Genomic DNA, 20,369 nt, shown 5'->3' with positions numbered 1-20,369 from the left:
CCTCAGAGTGCTCTTCACTTGGCGATGAATTCCAGCCAGGGGCGTGGCTATAATGGAGCGGAGGGGTCCAAAGGGCCCGGGCCCCCAGCTCCCCCCCCCGTTTCTTCATCATCTCCCTCACTGCTGGGGGCTGCCGAGGAGAGGGGTTAACTCAGGCCCCCCCTTCCCTAGCTACAACCAGAGGCACTCTTAGGCCAGGACTTTGGGGCCGAAGTTCGGGGCCTCCACAGCGGAGGGGAGGGGCGGTGCCACCTTTGTGCAAACGGGTTCAAAGAACCCGGGCCGCCAACGGAAAGGGCTGCCATCGGAGTCCATAGCGGGAGGCTGGTTCCGGCTCCGGAGCAAACTCCCTTCAGGCGACAACAACGTCGATTTCCTCGCTGGAGGGAGAGAAGGGGGGGCCAACGGCTGTCGGGCAGCAAGGGCAGCCTGAGCAGGTGGGGGGGGGGCTTGCTCGGGGCTCTCCCAGAGCCCGAGCCGGGCAGGCCCCCTGCGCATGACACCCCCCCCGCAACAGGACGTCCCTGGAGGGGCTGCCAGGCCGGGCTGGAGGCAGGCTGCCATCTGGCTGGCTCCGCGCCTGCCCCCCCCCCCGCCTCCTTGCTCTGTCCGAGGGGTGTGGTCGCCCGGCGGGGGGGGGGCTCCACAGACAGGCCCCCTTGAGGCCCCGCTCCCACCACATTCCCGCCCTGGGTGCGCCTCTGGCTACAGCTGCGCCCCCTCAAGCCCTGCCTGCAAGCGGGGAGGGGGAGGCCGGGCTCCGACTGAGGGCGCCCCCAGGGAGGGAGGGCGGGCAGGCGGCGGCGGCTGCTGCTGCCACCGCCAGGTGGGCCAGAGGAGGCACTTGGACCGCGCAGCAGCATCGCGGCGGCCGGGCTGGGAGGAGGCGCCTGCCTGCCTGCCTTCCTTCCTTCCTTCAGGCAGCTGCTTCTTAGCAGTGGAGGCCGGAGCGAGGCCGGGGGGACTGGGAGGCGCTTGGGGTGCCCGCTGCACTCACTGGCGGCTGCTCTCCTAGCTAGAGACAGAAGGCGACTCAGGGCGCCCCGGCGCGGCGCCACTCGCTCCCAGGGCCAGTCGCAGCCGGCGGCCGCCCCGCCCCGAGCACGAGGCCCCGCCCCCAGGGAAGGTGGCTCGCGCCGGCTGTCCTCCCTGAGCCGCCGCGGGGCATTGTGGGGCTGCAAGATGGCGGCGCTCAGCGGCGTCCGGGCACTGGTGAGCGGGCACTGGTGGTGGGCCTGTGCAGGGGCGGGGAGTTCCGCCGGCCTGAGGCGCTCCTCCGCTCCCGCAGCTCTCCCTGGCGGGGGCGAGGGGCGGGGGGCGCAGGCGGCACAAGGGCGCCCCCGCCACTGACCCCCGCCCGCTCCGCTGCCGCTCTCCCCGCAGGGCCTCCTTCGCCCCGGCTGCGCGGGATGGAGAAGCCTCGTCGCCCCCTCGGCGGCGGCTCTGCAGGGGCGCGCCCAGGTAAGCCCCAAGCGCGCGCCCCGGTTGCTGGCGGGCGGGGGGCGCGCAGGGATGCCCCGCTCGCCCACCCCCGGCCAGCGCCCGGACGGAGAGCCGCCCAGGCAGCCTGCAGGAGGGGCCGGCAAGCGGGGCGGGGGGGGGCAGACGCTGCCTCTGCGACAGACGCTGCCTCTGCGAGAAGCTGGGAAGGGCGGGGGGGGGGGTCGGTGGTCCCTGCTGTTGCTGCTCTCCTTCTCGTCTCCCTCCCCCCCCGTGCCCAGAATGCGCCCTGCAGTCGTGCCCCCTTTGTCGGGTGTGGTGGGGCGTTGAAGGGCCTGTATACATGTGCTCCAGACAAATGCACGCGCGCACCCCACACACCCCATGCGAGGACGGAGGGTTGCCCCGGAAGGGTTAGGGTGTCCCAGCAGACGCCTGCTGGTGTGCCGGCCAGGGGCTGTCCTGAGCAGAGCTGGCAGGAGGGCCTCAGCAGCAGCAGCAGCAGCAAAGCCCCCCGGAGAGGCGCAGCAGACCTCCCTTGGGCCCTGGGAAAGCCCCCTGGGGGTCTCCTCCTCCGGCTCCCCAACAGGGGGCCCTGCTGCACTGCCTTCCCCCGCCTGTGTTGGAGGGGCTGGGATGACGACGACGCCGCCGCCGCGTCCCTTTGCAGGTGGAGAGCCCCAAGTCCGAGGGGGTCTTCCAGGTCACCATGTTGCCAGGGGATGGCGTGGGCCCGGAGCTCATGCACTCGGTCAAGGAAGTGTTCAAGGTGAGAGGGGAGCTTCTGGGGGGCTCGTGGGAGCCCCTCCCCTGGAGGGCTGGGCTCCTGGAGGCCCCCATGTGTTGCCAGAGGGAGGGGGGTGCAAGCGAGGAAGGCTGGGTGGATAAAACATGCCCGGTCCGGCCGGAGGAGCGAATGCACATCACCTGTGGCAGGAGACCTAGAAGGGCTGTGGGGCTTGTGTGGGGCTTGTGTGGAAACGCATCCGGGGGGGGGGGATTGCTCCAGGCCGCCTTTCCACTGTGTCTGCATTCCCTGGTGCCTGCCAGAGCCTCCGTCTTTGTGCCGCTGAGCTGGGCATCATTTGTAGGCCCTTCTGGACAAGTTCTGGCTTGGGCCTCTTGTCAGGCCGGGCTTTGGAGCGCAAGGGAGGGAGCCCCCCCCCACCCCCCGGACAGGGAGTGGTGAGCCTGGCAGGCTGCTCTCGGTCATCTGGCCCAGTGGGAGGGGTGGGCAGGCGGGCAGGGAGCCCCTCCCTGGAGTGTCCCTCTCCTGGCGTCGTTCTGCAGGCTGCGGGGGTCCCTGTGCAGTTTGAAGAGCACCATCTGAGTGAGGTGCAGAACATGGCTTCGGAGGAGAAGCTGGACGAGGTCCTCCACTCCATGAAAAAGAGCAAAGTGGCCCTCATAGGTAGGGGGCTGAGGGGAAGGGGGCCGGGGGGGGCTCCTCCTCAAGGTCTCTGGGGGGCCCTGGAGGCCTGGCGTTGGGCTTCTGTCCTGCCAGGAGGCGGCTTTTCGGATGGCAGGGAAGGGCTGGCTGGTCCTCCCTGGGCTCTCCTCATCCCTGCGGGGGGCGGGGGGCTCTCTTGTCCTTGCAGGAAAGATCCACACCCCCATGGAGTACAAAGGAGAGCTGGCTTCCTACGACATGCGGCTCAGGTACGTCTGGGTGGCGCCCATCCGCCCTTGGCACGCCCAGAGCAGCCGCTCCGGGGGCCAACTGAGAGCGTGGATGTGCCGGGGCTGCAGGGCCAGGCGCTCTGGCTCCCGTCCTCCTCTCTTCTGGCCACAATCTGGGAGTTGGCAGGAGACACAGGCCTGGATGAGAGGAGGGGGCTGGGAGTGACGGGGGGGGCGGGTGAGCCCTGAGTGGGAGGCAGTCAAGGAGGCGGAGTGGGAGGAAGGGGGGGGCTCCTGGGGGCTCCCTCCTGGTGGCCCCCTCCTGGTGGCCTGCGCAGCCATATTGGCAGCCTCGGTTGTGGGGGGAGGCCTGAGCTGGGCTCCCTCTTGCAGGCGCAAGCTGGACCTCTTTGCCAACGTGGTCCATGTGAGCAGCCTGCCCGGCTACAAGACGCGGCACAACAACCTGGACCTGGTGATCATCCGGGAGCAGACGGAGGGAGAGTACAGCTCCCTGGAGCACGAGGTGGGCGCTCCTTCCGCTCCGGAGCGGCTTGCTGGGCGCCCACGTGGGAGAACGGCCCCCTCATGAGCAGAGCCTTCGGGGGGAGCCCCGAAGAGCGGAATGGGGCGGGGGGGGTCCTGCATCTGGTTTGGGGGTGGGGCAGGAGGAGTGTCCAGAGGGACCCCCGGAGGGGACGGGCAGCCTGCTTGGCTTCTGCGGTGAAAATGCCGCCGTGGCGGGAGGGATTCTGGGGGCAGAGCCCAGCGGGCTCAAGGGGGTGTGGCTTGTGCTTCCTCCGGTGTCCAGAGTGCGAAGGGCGTCATCGAGTGCCTGAAGATCATCACCCGAGCAAAGTCGCAGCGCATAGCCAAGTTTGCCTTTGACTACGCCACCAAGAAGGGGCGCTCCAAGGTCACCGCGGTGCACAAAGCCAACATCATGTGAGTGAGGGGAGGGGAGGGGGGCGGGGGCGGGCAGTGGGGCCCCCCAGCCCGGCCATGTCTTGCGGGCTTCCCGCTCTCCCCCTCCTCATCCAGCAGCTGCCGCCCTCCCCCTGCCCTCCCTCTGGGCCTTGGACTGGTTGGGATCCCGCGCGGCTCGCTTAGGCATCTGGTGCTCAGAGAGGGGGCTGGAGAGCACCGTTGGCAAGGAGGCTTGGCTTGGCGGTGGCTGGGAGAAGCCAGGGCCCTCCAGGTGCAGCCGCCCCCAGCCCGTAGGGCCCGAGAAGAAGTGTGTCTTGAGGGGGATGAATGTCCACATCGTGCCGCTCTTGAGTTCCATCGCGATCTCTTCCTCCGCCCTGCCTTGTCCATCGGATTTTGGCGGCGACCCTCTTGGGCTGGGAGGGCCCACGCTACTTCTGGCCACTTGCTTGGTGTTAAGGAGTCAGAGATTGCCCCACAGCGTGCGATGCTAGCCCTGGAGCCACCCCCGGCAAACGGCCACCCACCCCGCTCACCTCCGTCTCCCCCTCCAGCCTCTGGTCACGGTCCTCCCCCTCTCTCTCTCTCTCTCTCTCTCTCTCTCTCTCTCTCTCAGGAAACTGGGGGATGGCCTCTTCCTGCGCTGCTGCGAAGAGGTGGCTGAGCTGTACCCCAAGATCAAGTTTGACACCATGATCATAGACAACTGCTGCATGCAGGTGGGTGGGTGGCTGGGCTCTGGGTGTGCGCCCCCCTGCCACTGCCAGGGCCTGCTTGGGGTCAGCTCCGGAAGCCAAGAGGGTCAAGGCCTAGCAGGGCAGCTGTGGGGGCAGGCAGGGCGAGGGCTGCGTGGCGGGGGGGGGGCGGCTTGCTCCTGGGCCAGCGGGAGCTGCTCCAAGGCGCTGGCTCTGGCCCCTGCCCAGGACTGAGGTTCATTGTTGGGGGCGGGGGGGGGCCTGGCTCGGGAGCCTTCCTGTCTCTTGGAAACAGGCAGCCACGCTTGGGATGATGGCCGGCTTCTTGGAAGCGGGACTTGGACTCGCAGGGAGCTCAGCGGGGGCTTGGATTTCCTGCTCTAGGAAGGGGAGAGGGAAGGGGCTCCCAGTGCGAGGACCCCCCTCCCCCCCCCCGGTCTAGCCTCACTGTCCAGTTGCCAGACGGGTGTCAGCTGTGCTGGTTCCAGAGCGTCTCTGGGCTCTGTTGCTCCATCAGGCCCAGGAGATGAGCTCTGAACCCAGCACCTTCCAGGCCGCAGCGCAGCCTGCCGGCCCCCACCGGCCCCCACCTCCCTCCCTCCAAGTACGGTCTCGAGGGGCGGGAGGTTTTCCATGCATCCTTCAGTGCTGCTTAGGTGGGGGGTGGGGGCAGGGGGTCCTCCTCGGGCACTTTCCGTGCCAGCCGTCATTGGGTTCCTCCTGCTGGCTCCGGCTTGCCACAGTGAGTTTAGGTGCTCTTTGGATCTTGACTCCAAGAAGGGCCGAATAACCTGGCTTCTGTTGCCACTTGGCCGCCTCAGCCGGGTCAGCCAGTGACCAGAGCCTCTTTGCAGGCCCCACAAACTGCGTGTTGGGACCCCGTGGCTGATCGGGGCTGGCAGGCAGCATTGCCCAAGGCTCCCTTCCAAGTTGTCAGGCCGCCTGGACGAGGCAGCCTCTGTCCTCCGGGCTCCACCGGCGTCTCTCGCTGTGCTTCAAGGGAAGTGAGTTGGGCATGTGCAGACAGCCACCAGGGCAGCAGGGATTCCTGCAGCAGGGATTCCCAGAGGTGGCTGGCCACAACTCTCCTCCTCCCTCGGTGCAGTGGCCTTTCCAACTCCCATCATCCCTAGCCAAAGGCCACTGCACCGAGGGAGGAGGAGAGTTGTGGCCAGCCCCCTCTGGGAATCCCTGCTGCAGGGAACGCTGGCCGTGGGGCGTGGGCACATGCCCAACTCACTTCCCTTGAAGCACCACATCCTCTGGTCCATGGCCCAGAATGGGACAGCATCTTTGGACTGGCTGCTTCACACATGTGAGTTTGTGTTTCCTTCCTTCCTTTCTTCTCCAGCTGGTGCAGAACCCCTACCAGTTTGATGTCCTGGTGATGCCCAACTTATATGGCAACATCATTGACAACTTGGCAGCTGGCCTGGTGGGTGGGGCTGGCGTGGTCCCCGGAGAGAGCTACAGCGCCGAGTATGCTGTGTTTGAGATGGTGAGGGAGTGGGAGGGGCCTGGCTCCTTCCTGACGCTGCTTTCTCCCCCCCCCCCTTCGCCATCCATCTGTCAGCTTTCCTTCTCCTCCTCTGCCCCCAGGGTTGCAGGGCAATCTAAGTGCCAGGACATTGCTCAGTCTCTCTCTCTCTCTCCCTCCCCCCTGCCCCCTTTCCAGGGTGCCCGTCACCCCTTTGCCCAAGCCGTGGGGAGGAATATTGCCAACCCCACTGCCATGTTGCTCTCGTCTGCCAACATGCTGCGACACCTCAAGTAAGTTCCCCTTCTCCAGGAGGGGCTGGGTTGGGCTTACGTAGGAGTGGGAGATGGCCCAGACCCATGAAGCAGCTCGCTGGGTGGCCTTGAAAAAGGCCTCGGCTTGGCCTCCCTTGCAGGGGTGTCAAGGAAGAAAAGGGGTCCCCTGCCTGCTTGTAACGAGCCTCTCCTCATTCCCCCGCCCAGCTTGGAATATCACTCCACCATGATCTCTGATGCTGTCAAGAAGGTGATCAAAGTTGGCAAAGTGAGTATCTGTCCGTCTCACCTCTCTCTCTCTCTCTCTGCTCTCGGCTGGTTCTGTTTAGAAAGAGGTTTCTGAGGGTTATAAAGGCTTCCGGCTGCAGTTGGGGGCCTTGTCCTCTACCAGGCAGGCGTTGGGTCCACAGGCGGCTTCCTCATCCCTGCTGCAGAGCTGCTGCTGCTGCTTCTCTTAACTGGAGATGGCAGGGATTGAACCCAGGACCTTCTGCTGTATCCCCAGTGTAGATGGGCAGAGCTTGAGAATGAGTGGGAGGTGCCTGCCTGAGCTCTGGCCCCCTTCCTTTGCCAAGGGAGGGAGACCCTGTCGCTTGGAGGGGGGTCTTAGACTTGCGTAGCTCCAGGTCTTCATGGGCTTGGGCCAGTCTTGGCAAGATGGTAGCTCTCATGATGGTCCCAGGCCAGAGAAAGGAGGTGCAATAGCGAACCCAGATGCCAAGTTACATTGCACATCATGCACTGCACATCAAGATCCATGATAAAAAACATAAGCAAGGTGGACACGGCTTGGCTGGGCAGGGTGAGGAGGGAAGACCAGCCCTTCTGTACCCAGCGCTGCAGCCCAGGGGGTGGGAGACGGGCCTTTACGCACCAGGCAGAGGTCCTGCAGATCCCCGGGTGGGAACCAGAGCAGGGAGCTTGTGCAGAACTAGTCGCTGCTGCTGCCGCCGCCTCTCTCCTTCTCCTGCGGGCACCTTTGGGGGTGCTGTAGTGTGGCCTGTCGCGTTGGTTTCTGCTGAGGGGTGTGCACCTGCCTGCCTGCCTGCCTGCCTGGGCACAGCTGCTTAGCTGGGGCTCCCTCCCCTCCCCTCCCCTCTTTTTCTGTTCCTTTTATCCCTGGCTCACCGGGATGTTTCTCCTTTTTGTGTTTTGCCCCCTCCCCTGTGTTGGCTTGTAGGTCCGGACCCAGGACATGGGTGGCTACTCCACGACCTCTGACTTCGTCAAGTCTGTGATTGAGCACCTGCACCCCCACTATGGGGTCTAAGGCTGCAGTCCCCTCCAGGCCCCCACGCCTGCCGCACACGCTCCATGGACCCTCCTTGGCTGCTTGTGAGGGTGGACTCTGCAGCCCATGGCTGGCCAGCCCCTCCCTCCCCCCCCCGGGGGGCTGTGTGGCCTGGGCACTCTTGGCCTGGGGGCGCTTTGGTGCTTCGTGGTGAGAGATGCCAGCACTTGGAGCCGGAGAAGGGCCACTGTGGGCGCCTCCCCAGGCTTGCCGGCCAGCTTCCCTCTGCAGGTCACCTGCAGCCCTCGGTCCCCCCACCCCAAGCCTCCAGACGGGCCTCAGTGGCTGGGCCCGCTCCTGGCCCTGCCTGTCCATCTCCTCCCCTCTTCTGCAGCTGTTTTCGGGGGGGGGGCAAGGTGTTACATGCGCCATCTTGCCCATGAAGCAGAGGCTGGTTGGTGCTGCCCTCGGGCCCCAGTTAGGGTGGGGGTGTTGCTGCACAGATCTTGTGGCAGTAATTTATTTTTATTTTTTGCAGAGCTGAGCTCTGCAGGCAGTTTTGTGCCCTTCTGGGGGGAGGGGTCTGCCCTCCCTCTGTGAGCAGGATGCTTGGGCGGGGGGGGGGGAGCTTCCTTGCTCCCTTCTGTAAGGGAGAGAGGTGGCATTTACTATTTAGATGGGGGTGTCTGCTGGGCAGGGTCACTGTTCTAAGCTGATTAGTAGAGAGAAGCAGCCTCTGTCATCCTCACCCGTCGTCGGAGCAAAGGCCCAGAACCAATGCCAGGAACGCCCTTTGGCAAGCAGAAGCTGGCCTGTGGAAATGCAGGCCACGTCTCCTTGTAGGAGTCTGGCTGTGAGGTGGGGTGCATGTCTGGGACTCTTCCTGGAATTTGAATCATGTTGGATCCAAGCAGTAGAGGCTGCCGGCTGCTTGCTGTAGGGGGCCTGGAACGGGGCAGGGAACCGTATGTACTCCTCGTGCTTCGTACAAATTGTGAATAAACGTGTTCTGCAACGACTGGGCTCCCTCTCTGGTTCCTGGAAACATCTCGGTGCTACACTGCAACGGAGATTCTTCCGCCTCCTAGATCAAAATGCTCCCCTTGGGATAATATATTCTTGACTCCAGAAGCAGGCAGCCCCCATAATGTTTCAGATCCTGAGCTTTCGGTGTCAGTTGTATTTGCAGTGGCTTGCCCAGGACTGCATGAGCAAGGTGGCCGTGGAGCCTCAGTAGGGTCTTGGGCTGGTGGCCATGGTCCATGAGTGCGTGGCAGCTGTGAAAGAGGCCAATTCCACGCTAGCAATCATTAGGGAGGGGGTTGAAAATAAAAATGCTATTATAACGGCCTTATAAAAAAAAATCTCTGGTGTGATCACATTTGGAGTACTTTATGCAGTTCTAGTCACTATCTTAGGACACTGTAGAACTGGGAAAGGTGCGGAAGAGGGCAAGCAAGATGATCAGCGGCCTAGAGCACTTTCCTTACCAGGCAAGGTTACAGCATCTGGGGCTTTTTAGTTTAGAAGAAAGACAGAGGGGTGATGTAATAGAGGTCTATAAAACCATGCATGCTCGGAGAAAGTGGTGAGAGAAACCTTTCTCCCCGTCTCGTAACACTAGAACCAGGGCTCGTCCCATGCAGCTGATAGCCAGGAACCTTAGGACCAACTTTTTCACACAGCACATAATGGATTGGGTCCAAGCTATTTAAGAGAGCTCCTCCTTTATCATGAGTCCTGCCACCTTCTACGATCCTCTGGAGAGGTCTGGTTACAGTTGCCACCAGCTCATCTGATGGTGACTCGGGACCAGGCTTTCTCTGTGGCTGCCCCAGGGCTTTGGAATATGCTCTCTGCTGAAATAAGAGCATCTCTGTTTTCAGGAATATTCTCCTGAATTAATTAGAATTAATTTTAATAATTTGATTTATATTGTTTTTATTGTGATATGTGTTTTATTCTGTGATTTTTTAATATTAAAATTTGTACACCACCTAGAGATATACGTATCAGGCAGTATAAAAACTTGATAAATAAATAATTAACTTATGGAATTCTCCGCCACAGGATGTGCTTGATGGCCCACTAGCTTAGATAGTTGGCCATCTAGAGGGCTATAAAGGGGCTTAGACAGATTTACAGAGGACAGGTCTATCAGTGACTACTAGTCTGGTGGCTGTGGGCCACTTCCAGCCTCAGGCATGATGCTTCTGAATACCAGCTGCAGGGGAGCAACAGCAGGAGAGAGGGCATGTCCTCAACTCTAGCCTGTAGGCTTCCAGTGGCATCTGGTGGGCCACTGTGTACAGCAGGATGCTGGACTAGATGGCCTGATTCTTGGGCCTGATCCAGCAGGGCTGTTCTTAGGAGTTCTCGTATATCTGAGCCCCTCAGCATTCTGAATTGGGCCCTGGATGCCATGGTGCCCCCCAAACCCAAAAGTCTTGGGTGTTCTGCTGCTCAGCCTGGCCCTGGCCCTGGCCCTGCATCCCAGCTCCCAGGCAGGGCTTGGTGTCAAGTTCTGGCAAGCCCGCTCTTCTCTCCCGCTCCATTCTTTGGAGTTCTTCCTCAGTACTTGCCCATGGTTTCCCTTCTGCCTCTGGTCTCCCTGAGCCTTTGCCGCTTCCAGAGATCCAACTGAGCGGTCACAGCTTCCTGCTTCTGGCTTGGCAAAGGGTCTCCCTGCTTCCCTCCCCTCCGTAGCAGAAGGTCTGGTTCTAGTGGGGAAGCTCCTCCTTCCCTGCCTCCCTCTCTACAGTCTGGATTTTGTTCTTGCTTCTCTGTCCCAGGATGACCTCATCCCATCTTGCATCTTCGAATGCCATCTAGGAGGTGGTGGCTGGGTGCAGCTCTTCCTCGCTGCTCATGCCCTTTCTGCTTGGGTGCCTCAAGCCGCCTTCTCCCCTAGAGCGAGCAAGGCTGATGCTGATGCTCTTGGCTCAGCGCTCCTTTGTGCCCCAATCCTGCTGCTTCTCCAGGGTGAGCACACTCGAGACCACGCTCTGCTTTTCACCCGCTTGGCCAGAAGCCTAGTCTGCCCTCTGGCCATTTCTCAAGCATGAATGTAGGTCTATAACCTGCGTAGTGTAGTGGTGAGAGTGCTGGACTAGGACCGGGGAAACCCGAGTTCATATCCCCCATTCAGCCATGAGACTAGCTGGGTGACTCTGGGCCAGTCACTTCTCTCTCAGCCTCACCTACTTCACAGGGTTGTTGTGAAAGAGAAACTCAAGTATGGAGTACACCGCTCTGGGATCCTTGGAGGAAGAGCGGGATAGAAATGTAATAATAATAACATACATACATATATATAATGTGTGTGCCTTCTTGGGCAGAGTGCCTCACAATGCTCATGATGCTGTTGAAAAGCACTGAAATTCACCGATTAAAACCCTAGAAGGAGTTGACCTCCTGAGACAGGGGGAGGGGGGAGCAGGCTCGGCCCCCGCCTTCTAACGGGCTGCATAAAAAGTGACCTCTCCCTCAGGAGAACCTCTCACCTCACTGAGCCTGGAGGAAGGGCCCAGCAGAAGGGGCCCCTCCAAGCTGCTTTGGAGGGTCAGGAGGGGCCCTGCTTGCCTGCCTGCCTGCCTGCCTCTCCCTCAGAGGAGCTGGAGGCCAAACAACCCCACTGCTCTTGCACTCAGCATCATGTAAGTCGAATCACTCTCCTGATGGACTTGGATGGGAGTAACTGCTCCTGCTGGCTTTCAGGCGTACAAACACTGCTGCCGAGGGACTGGGCTCTTTGGTGGGGAAGGCCCCTGGGGCTGGGACAAGCTCCCTTCCCACCCCAGCTGAAGCTTGGCTGGTGCTTCTCTTGGAGGAGCAGGGTTGGGGCTGCACAGAGAGAGCCCTGTTGCTTGGAGCCCAAGGCTGGCTGGCTCTTCTCTGTGTGCCTCTTTGCTGCTGAGCTTGGCCCTCTTTTTGAAGTCAGATTCATTTACAGAGATGATGGGCCATCCTACATATGCAGTTACCTTAGCTTCTGATGCAAGAACTAGGAACATAGGAAGCGGCCATATACCAAGTCAGACCATTGGTCCACCTATCTCAGTATTGTCTACACTGACTGGCAACAGCTCCTCCAAGGTTGCAGGCAGGAGTCTCTCTCAGCCCTATCTTGGAGATGCTTCCAGGAAGGGAACTTGGAACCTAGATGCTCTTCCCAGAGTGGCTCCATCACGAGGTCACACTTCATCTCCCATTTATATGCAACCAGGGTGGACCCTGCTTAGCTAAGGGGGCAAGTCATGCTTGCTACCACAAGATCAGCTCTCCTCAGCTAGAAGTGATTGTCCTTTGTGGTCAATTTAAAACTAGCCTGTGACTGCCATGTTGAGGAAAGATGCTCAAAGTAGCCTCATTGACATTAGAAGGATGTTAGGCAGTGCCTAGTGTGTCCTTTTAATTTCTGTGGGAGGGCTGTAACTTCAGTCACATGCTCTTAGAATGGCTGGCTGAACTTCCCTCCCAGATCCCGTCATGAACTTTCTCTTCTCCGAATCCCTCCAGCCATGAAGCGCTGGTACAGCCTAGGCCCCTTACTTGGAGTAGGGCAAGCCCCTCAGCACGGGTGTGTAGAATAATCCCTGGTTCTCCTCCTGTGTACCCTACCTTGTGAACCCCTTGCAAGCAGAGTCCTGTTCTTGCACTGAGCAGGCAGGTTGGAGGAAGGTCTCCAGGATCCCTTCCAGCATTCTGCTGTTAAGAGCATGTACTTAGCCGGCACTACAGGCAAAGCATATGTGAAATGAGGCAATCCTTTTCTCAATGTGACAACATATTTACAACAAAATGTAAATTGGTGAATCAAAGCGAATGACTCAGAAGGGAGGGGCAGGTCCTCCCCTTTTCTGAAACTATGTGGAGTCTCCATACAGAACTGTGTTTGAATTCTAGAGGAAAGTAAAGGGCTCCCTTTTTTGACAAACGTAAATGTTAAAAGGGGACTACTAGTAGACCAAAGAGGTGTATTCATCCTAGTCCCAGGACTCCTGGAAGGTAACTTTGTGGTTAGAGTGCTGGACTAGGACCAGGGAGACCAGAGTTCAAATCCCCCTTCAGCCATGATACTAGCTGGGTGACTCTGGGCCAGTCACTTCTCTCTCCGCCTAACCTACTTCACAGGGTTGTTGTGAGGAGAAACTCAAATATGTAGTACACCGCTCTGGGCTTCTTGGAGGAAGAGTGGGATATAAATGTAAAAATAACAACAACTTGCTGTCATCTTCTCTTCCCAGGTGCGGACACCAGACTTAGGAGGCTACTCCACATCCCATGACTTCACACGTGCTGTGATCTCAGCCCTGACAGCTGACTAGAGCCTGACAGAGGGTGCCAGCCTTCTGCTTTTGCTTCCTAATTTAATTAATTGTGATCTGGGGCTATACAGGGTCCCAGCTGCATGTTGCAAAAATAAAGGCTCAAGCTCCTCTGTGCTCTTCCACTCTCCTGGGCCTCTTCTCATCTGCCTCCCGCTTCTGGCAGTGTTTCAAATGTTTCTCTCCTCTAAGTAGCTCAGGGTGATCCAGGGGGCACGCTCAGTTTAGCTCTCCAAGGAGAGGGCTGGTCCAGAGAGGGGAAGGCAGAACGCTGTGGCATTGGAAAAGGTTCCCCAAGATCCATCCCCCCACAGTCCCAGAGAGCCGATTTTCTGGCATCTTGCCACTTGAACATGTACATCTATTAGATTAAGAAGTTTCACCCACACTGGGCTGCCTGGAAACTGCAGCAGGTTCTGAACAGCGTCAAGAGGCTAGGTGAACAACTTCACTGGCTTGCTGTAGGCCTGTAGAAAGACTGAGCCTCATGCACTTCACCAGAGCTTCCATTGCATAGCACTTAAGAGGCAGAAGGAAGCAAAAGCTCTCCTCTGTGGCCCCAGAACCCATCACTCACTCCAAGCTCCCTTTTATTCAATACTCAGAACACAGCGAGAGAAATGCAGCTTGTTTTTATCGCCTCCTGATAAAGCAGCCCTTCCTCCCTCCCCTCCCTGCCAAGATTGGCCCAAGAGATTTGCTAAAGACAGGACATTTTATTGTTCACGGCAGCTTAAGTACATGAAATGGGGGGGGGGTCCACAAGCCCTGCACCTGCGCCATCTACCAGAAAAGCAACCACTACCAGTCCCGGCTGGCTGGCAGGGCCACAGCCTCATGGCCCACGTCTGTCTGGCAAGCAGGCTGCCTCCCCTGCAGCACGCGTGACGTGGAGAGAGCCTTCGCTGTGGACGGTGCACTCCTGCTCTCAAAGAGCTCTGCCCATGTGCAAAAGCCTCCCTTTTTGCACACTGGAGGTCCAACCTGGGCTACATTCAGTTGATCTGCAAATGCAGAGCCATGGCCCAAGAAGCCAATAAGAAAGCAAAGACACATGCCCTGCAGTCTCAGGCTGGCCCTGATGGACAGGATTCTGACCCCTACTAGTCACCATCCTCCATTTTGACTTTCTTCTTCTTCTTCCTCCCCTCTGGCTGGGGGGTCTCCACTTCAGCTTGCTGCTGTTTCTTCTTCTTCTTGGGCGTGGCCTCTTCTTCCTCCACCTCCTGGTGCTTTCTCTTCTTCTTCTTCTTGGGTTCAGGTTCAGTTTCGTTTTCCTGATAAGACAGACAAAGGCTGAAGACGGCCACACGGGAATGTCTCAGACAGCACACACGTCCGTCCTGCAGTCTGAGCCACAAAGCATGTGCCCTTCTAAGCTATTTGGCTATTTTGCCTTTTCAAGTAACATGGAGTACCTGCATCTCTCCACCATAGAAAAAGACTACATTATATATGAGGTTATGACTGTCAATTATGTGTAATGCAACTATTAGAAGCGGAAAACCACCCATCACGCTCCTCAGAAGGTGGTCTGCACAACGGGCTTCAAAAGGCTGCCCAATTGCTAGCCAGTTACCCCACCCATCAAGATCCACTGCGACTCCACACCCACCCTGGGCCCCAAACTTGCATCACTTCAGGGAAGAAGCTGTGGCTCACTCAGGGGTGCAACCCTGCTTTGCCGAGGGCCCCAGGTTCAATTCCTGGTGGTGGTGGCAGCGGCAGCATCTCCAGGTCGGACTGGGAGAGACCCTGCCCTGCCTGAAACCCTGGAGAGCTGCCGCCACCCATGCAGACGACACGGAGCTAGAGAGACCAAGGCCTGACGCGGCAGAAGGCAGCTCCACATGCTCACCTCTGCTGTGGTCTCCAGCACAGAGTTCTCCATCTCTTCCGCCAACGCTTGCTGGCGCTGCTTCTCTCGCTTCCGTTTCTTCTTCTCTTTCTTCTCCAGCTTCCTTTTTATTTCAGCAGTCACCTCAGTTGCCTGTCAAGGGGAAAGAGTCCCTGGTCAGGCCCAGTCCTGCTCCCAGCTGCCCAGACTCCTCTGGCCACACATTGGATCAGGCTCATTAAATCAGCTTTGGCCTCCACAGGTGGGGATGGGTCAGGCTCCAGAGTTCTCATCACATCCAACAGCCGCCACCCCACCCCCACCCCCAGCACCAGCCAGGGGGCAACTCAGAGGCTCCCCGCACTCGCCTCCACCACAGCCTCCTTCATGACGTCCAGGTTCTTGCGGGGGGGCTCCCCAGTCTCATAGAAGGCCAGGCGTTCCTCTACCTGCTCCCTTAACTTGTCTCCAAAGACGCTGGTTGGGACCTCTGCAGAAAGGAACAGAGATCAGGGAAGCCCCTCTGTGCCCCACTGCCAAGAGAGGGAGGAGTCCCACAGGCCTCCCTCTCGCTTTAGTCCTGCCCCCCACTGACACGGAAGACTTTGCTCAGATCTGATACGAGTCACCATTCACTACGTGAGATGCTGTTGACGAAAAATAGAACCATCATGGCAAAGTCACCGGGTGAAAGCTGCCCTCACCCTTGGCGGGGCAGGGAAGGAGACGCCCACCCGCCCGCCCTAGCCAAGGCCTCACCTGAGAAGCAGTCAATGCGGGACGCAATCGTGCACTTGTTGGCCAGATAGCGCGAGATGCGCCCCTTGTTCTTGGCAGCTGCCCGTCCAATAAAAGTGGAATGAAAGATCAGGCCGTACTTGGGGGTGTTGCCTCGAGTCTTCAAAGCCCTGCAATGCGGGAGAAGCAGGAGTTGCTCACGTGATGCCGTGTGGCCCACGGGCAGAGCCCTGCCAGCCTCCCCCCTGCCCATCGCAGCTCCAACCCTCCCGCTTGCATCCCCAAAAGCTAACCTGCCAGCCCAAGGGAAAAGGGAACGGATGCCCAGGTGGCTGCTCAGACGCTGGGGGCCAATGATCTGTCACACGTGTGAACACAAAGCACCTGGCCAGCAGCACGTCCAGCCCAGCAGCAGCCCAGGGTCCGCCATCATTGCAGCCACACTGCAGCTGTACCTGAAGAGGGCCTTCTCTGCACCCAGGATCTGCACCGTTGAGGCTGGGTACTTGGCCAGGCTCGTGAGGCTGCCGGCATGTGAGATTAGGCGGGCGCCCACCTGCAGGCAGAGCACAGAGAGGAGCGGAGCGTTAAGAGGACAGGCAGACCGGCTAGCCAGCCACACAGCATGGCTCCTGCCATGGACTATGCATCTCAAGAGCAACAAACTGTGGGGCACCGTTCAATTCCTGGTGGTGCCCCACATAAAAGGCTCACCCACTCTGGGTCCGACAACAGGGCATAGCAGCGCTTCCTCAACCCCAGTGCGCCCCACCAAGTGAGCCTCAGGGAGTCTGAAAACGAGGGCCTGGGCAGCCTAGCTGCCGCGTTGCCTCCAAGGCACAGGACGGGGAGGAGCTGGAGCCCTGAGTCCATCAGCACCAGCACCTCCCCTCCTTGACCCAGACCAGCGGTGAGGACTCAGTGGACTGAGAGGCACAAGGTGAACCATCTCTGTGGCCAGGGAGGACAACTTCCGGGGTCCCCCACAATGACGCCACCCTACTCTCCCCGCTCCCACATCCTCACCACTTCTCCAATCAGGGCGGAGAGGCTGGGAGCCACCTGGCTCATCTTGGAGCGGAGATACTCCTGCAGGCCTTTGCGGTACTCTGAGAGCGAGATGACACGGCTCGAGAAGCTCTCGATGTTGATGAGGTCGATGGGAGAAATGTCCATCCCTGCAGCAAAGCAGGAAGATTGGGGATGGGGAAGAAGGGGGAGCAGACCACTGGAGGCTTCTCTGTGACCAAGGGGGCCTGAACTAGCTGCAGTCCGAGAACGACAAAGTGCCGCACGCAGATGTGGGCAGCCAAGTCCGCTGTGCCAAGTTCTAGAGGAGGCCACTAAAGACCAGCAGCTCTCCAAAAGACACAGCTGTGTTATTCCTGATTCCCAAGTTGTGTGACAATCTCATCTGCACTTTACTCTCCAGCGCACGTTACCCTACAGCCCATCCACTGGTCAACAAGGGCTCCAATATCTTTGCTCATCCTATCTCTTGTGGTAGTGAGCATGGGTTGTTTGCTTTGCTAAGCAAGGCCTGCCCTGGTTTACATTTGGATGGGCAGGTATATGTGAATACTGCCTGCTGTACGATATGGGAGACAAGCTGGGCTTTCCAGATGTTGAACTACAACTCCCATCCCCCTTGGGATTATTGTTGCTGGCGATGACGGAAGTTGACGTTCAACAGTATCTGGGAGTCAAGATTGCCTACCCGCTGCCTTAAGGGATGGAGGCTTAGCTCCTAGGCTCCATCTCTGGTGGCCAGAACTGCCCCTCTACCACTACCCTCTGCCGTTTCTTTTGACCCAAGAAGCCACCAGCTGAACAGAAGCTTCACCAGCTTTTCAGCAGGGAAAGCTAGCCCAGCACATAACCTCTTCCTCGGCTCTTGCCAGTTAAGAGCCCTCCCCCTTTGCCACTGACCCATGGATGAGCGGGAGGCCTCCAGGATAGCCTGAGCTTTAGCACTGTCCATCACAATCTCTTCCAATCCTGCCAGGCTCTCCTCACTCAGTTCCTTCCGGTTTCCAATTAGCTTGGCCAGGCGGCAGTAGCTGTAGTTGTCACTCACAACCTTGATCAGTTCTGGGAAGTGATACCCATACCACTCTCTGCAAGGAAGAAACAGCCGTTAGGGGGCAAAGGGAACCAGGCCATACCCGTGGGCTGCTTTGCGCCCCCGCTTTCGGAAGAAATCTCTGTGCCCTTGCTAACAATACAGCTCAGGTGAGAAGCAGCCTGGCTGAGGTGTATGCAGGGATGCCAATTCTGTACCTCCCACTTCTATACAGGCAGCGTTTGTGGCCAAGCTACCTGTGGTAAGCATGGGGAGATGAGAGGGAGCCTCTCTTGCAGCAGGATAAGCTGGAGAACACCTCCAGGCAACCTGAAGTGCATGCACAGATTTGCTTACCGGACTCGCATAGAGAAAGTATTGATATCTTTGTCTAGCTGATCCAAGAGACTAATCGACTGGATGATCATGTTATCCACTCTGTTCACATTGAACTTCACTTTGGCCCGGGAATAGCTATGCCCCAGTCCCAGCTGGGCCTTGGAGGCCGAATGGGCTGTCAAGCCCTTGATCAAACTGTGAAAGTGCAACCGGATACCTGGAGAACAAGAGTGGAAAGCAAAAGGTGGTCTTCCTATTCCCCTGGTTCCCAGCAGCCTGAAACAGCAGAGCCTCTCCAGCCCCACCCAAGCCAAGGTCCAGTCTCGGCAGGAAGCAGCTCTCTGGAGATCTTGCCAAGACTAAATGTAGGAAAACCGCCAGCATTCTCCCTACACCAAGTACAATTCTTGCAGCTTTACCTCGGGTAATTTCAGCAACAACTCCACCTGTCTGGCACTGGTAGCCCAACTCTTCCTGGATAGCAGCCCCAATCTTGGCATCACTGACCCCCAAGAGAACTTTCTTCTTCTTAGCTGGCAAGTTGGTTTCAAGGAGCAGTCGAAGATCCTCGTGGAGGATTCCTGAGCCAAGCGAGAGAGAAAAATCAATGGGGCTCAGAGGCCCTGCACAAGGAATAAACAGCAGCAGAGCAGTCTCTGCTGCTGCCACCACCGAAGGCCTGAGAGGAAGAGAGCATGGGCTCTGCTCACCTTCTGAGACAGCATTGATGTTCTCCAGCGCAGTCTGGGCAGACTTGAACGGAGAAAAGGCCACCAGCTTGACAAAGGTAAGGAACTTGCCAAGATTCAGGACACTCTCCTCCACCTGCAAGGCAACTGACACGGTGAGGGTCCTGCTTGCAGCAAACAGCCTCCTGTTGCTCTGAGCAGAGATCAACCTTCAGGCCCCCACCCAGGCCCATCCTTTGCACAGGGCAACTGGGGCAATTGCCCCCAGCCTCACAGCCTGACCCAAACACACATGCAGTCCCAGGCAGTAGCTGCTCCCTGGCATCTCCCTTCCCACTCAGAATAATAATAATAATAATAATTATTATTATTTTTATTATTTGATTTCTATACCACCCTTCAAAAAATGGCTCAGGGCGGTTTACACAGAGAAATAACAAACAAAGAAGATGGCTCCCTGTCCCCAAAGGGCTCACATTCTTTAAAAAAAAAAGGTACCCATCTGTGCAGTACTAAGTTGTTCAATCACCTCCCTCATCCTAGTGATGAGAGCAGCTACTGAACTCCCCAGTGGTAAACTAACTGCATACTAAAGGAGAGGCATGCATGCACCCTGACCAGTTTGCATGGTGCTGAGACAGAGGCGACCAAACTTCTTTGCTATGGATGGAGAAGAGACGACTGAACTCCTTAGTGCTGTGAGTGTTGCTGGGTACCCAGTTTTTTTTGGGGGGGAGGAGTGCCACCTTTGAAGGGGAGTCCTGCTGCCACCCAGCCCTGCGCCCTCCGAGGGACCACCCGGCTCCACCCCGATTCCTAGTGAACGCCAGGAAGCTCCTTGTAGTGCCTACCAGCAACCGCCCCCCCCGCCACGTGGCCCTGGCCTAGCTGGCCCCCCGCCACGTGCGCCGACTCAGGGAGGCAGGGAGACTGGCCGGCCCCCTCCCGCCCTCCCTCCCGCCCTCACCTGCGGCAGGAGCAGCCCGACCTCCTCGACCTGCTGGAGAGCGAAGAGCGCGTAGCCCGCCGCGTGCTCGAAGAGGACGTGAAGGAGGACCTGCGCGTGGGCGGGAAAGAGAAGCGGGAGTCAGCAGCTCCACCCCCAGCCCGGGAGCGGCGGCCTCTGCTCCCCGAGGAGCTCCCGTTGCTCTTCTCTCCCCCACCCCGCCGCCAACCATTCATCAGGCAGTAGAGCTGCACAGCTCTACCCGACGAATGAACAGCCTGCCGGCTCCGCGGCTCTTACTGGCGGTGAGCGAGAGGAACCCAGGCAACCAGGCACCCTCCCTTGCTCTCACCATGATGGGCGGCGGCACCACCGGCGCCTCCCGGCTCTCCTTCTGGCTTTCCCGCTGCCCCGTCCGCTCCGGGCCCGCGCAGGCCAAGCACGCAGCGCCTCCCTGCCCCGCTCAGCGGAAGTGGAGCGGAGTCTAGCCAATGGGAGCACGGGAGCTGAGCCCGCCTCTTCCGCTCTGTCCCGCGAGGCCACACCTCAACCAATGGGAAACAACGAAGGGGATAGGCCGCCTCCCGCCTCTCCGCCAATGGAGCGCCGCTTCTCTCCCGGAAGGCCCGCCGCCCCTCATCCGGCGGCAACCGCCCTCGTGGGGAGCGCGTGTCTTCTGCGCCTTGAATTCTGGGAGCTGCTGGGCGCAGGGCCTGTCGGGATAGGGGGCGGGGCGGCTGCTGGGCGGGGCTGAGTCGGGAGCGCG

The 20,369-nt window shown here is 59.1% G+C and overlaps 2 protein-coding genes and 3 non-coding genes across 5 annotated transcripts; 1 reads left to right on the top strand and 4 right to left on the bottom strand.

The window, feature by feature from the left end:
* The first annotated feature begins 796 nt into the window (after nucleotides 1-796).
* Nucleotides 797-8,683, top strand: IDH3B (isocitrate dehydrogenase (NAD(+)) 3 non-catalytic subunit beta). The gene is made up of 12 exons (XM_053254603.1): nucleotides 797-1,212; nucleotides 1,384-1,461; nucleotides 2,111-2,209; nucleotides 2,731-2,851; nucleotides 3,039-3,099; nucleotides 3,454-3,586; nucleotides 3,872-4,005; nucleotides 4,604-4,706; nucleotides 6,034-6,180; nucleotides 6,358-6,452; nucleotides 6,642-6,702; nucleotides 7,615-8,683. Exons 1-12 carry the CDS (start codon nucleotides 1,183-1,185, stop codon nucleotides 7,702-7,704), a joined length of 1,152 nt encoding a protein of 383 aa, XP_053110578.1. The 5' UTR covers nucleotides 797-1,182; the 3' UTR covers nucleotides 7,705-8,683.
* Nucleotides 8,684-13,688: 5,005 nt separating this feature from the next.
* NOP56 (NOP56 ribonucleoprotein) lies at nucleotides 13,689-20,110 on the bottom strand. Its single transcript, XM_053254583.1, has 12 exons — nucleotides 19,956-20,110; nucleotides 19,625-19,714; nucleotides 18,679-18,793; nucleotides 18,388-18,549; nucleotides 17,987-18,185; nucleotides 17,497-17,684; nucleotides 16,594-16,745; nucleotides 16,023-16,123; nucleotides 15,589-15,737; nucleotides 15,198-15,319; nucleotides 14,851-14,982; nucleotides 13,689-14,269 (listed from the first exon to the last, which is right to left on the bottom strand). The coding sequence occupies exons 1-12, from the start codon at nucleotides 19,956-19,958 to the stop codon at nucleotides 14,096-14,098; spliced, it is 1,587 nt and encodes a 528-aa protein (XP_053110558.1). The 5' UTR covers nucleotides 19,959-20,110; the 3' UTR covers nucleotides 13,689-14,095.
* Nucleotides 15,056-15,130, bottom strand: LOC128328599 (small nucleolar RNA SNORD57). The gene has a single exon (XR_008309324.1). It is a non-coding gene; the product is annotated as a small nucleolar RNA SNORD57 (small nucleolar RNA).
* LOC128328600 (small nucleolar RNA SNORD56) lies at nucleotides 15,435-15,507 on the bottom strand. The gene has a single exon (XR_008309325.1). It is a non-coding gene; the product is annotated as a small nucleolar RNA SNORD56 (small nucleolar RNA).
* On the bottom strand, nucleotides 17,770-17,908 carry LOC128328608 (small nucleolar RNA SNORA51). Its single transcript, XR_008309331.1, has one exon. It is a non-coding gene; the product is annotated as a small nucleolar RNA SNORA51 (small nucleolar RNA).
* Nucleotides 20,111-20,369: the final 259 nt, after the last annotated feature.

Source organism: Hemicordylus capensis, chromosome 5 (genome assembly GCF_027244095.1).
Source record: "Hemicordylus capensis ecotype Gifberg chromosome 5, rHemCap1.1.pri, whole genome shotgun sequence".
NCBI lineage: Eukaryota > Metazoa > Chordata > Lepidosauria > Squamata > Cordylidae > Hemicordylus > Hemicordylus capensis.
This window is presented reverse-complemented; position numbering and strand designations above follow the sequence as displayed.

Excerpts from the sequence above, each read along its gene's own strand:
- NOP56 (XM_053254583.1), bottom strand. Across the intron at positions 15,320-15,588 it reads CCGCATTGACTGCTTCTCAG|AGGTCCCAACCAGCGTCTTT; the intron begins GTGAGGCCTTGG and ends TCCTTTCTGCAG. Across the intron at positions 14,270-14,850 it reads TGCTGGAGACCACAGCAGAG|GAAAACGAAACTGAACCTGA; the intron begins GTGAGCATGTGG and ends CTGTCTTATCAG.
- IDH3B (XM_053254603.1), top strand. The coding sequence starts at position 1,183 with ATGGCGGCGCTCAGCGGCGTCCGGGCACTG. Across the intron at positions 1,213-1,383 it reads TCAGCGGCGTCCGGGCACTG|GGCCTCCTTCGCCCCGGCTG; the intron begins GTGAGCGGGCAC and ends CTCTCCCCGCAG. Across the intron at positions 6,703-7,614 it reads AGGTGATCAAAGTTGGCAAA|GTCCGGACCCAGGACATGGG; the intron begins GTGAGTATCTGT and ends GTTGGCTTGTAG.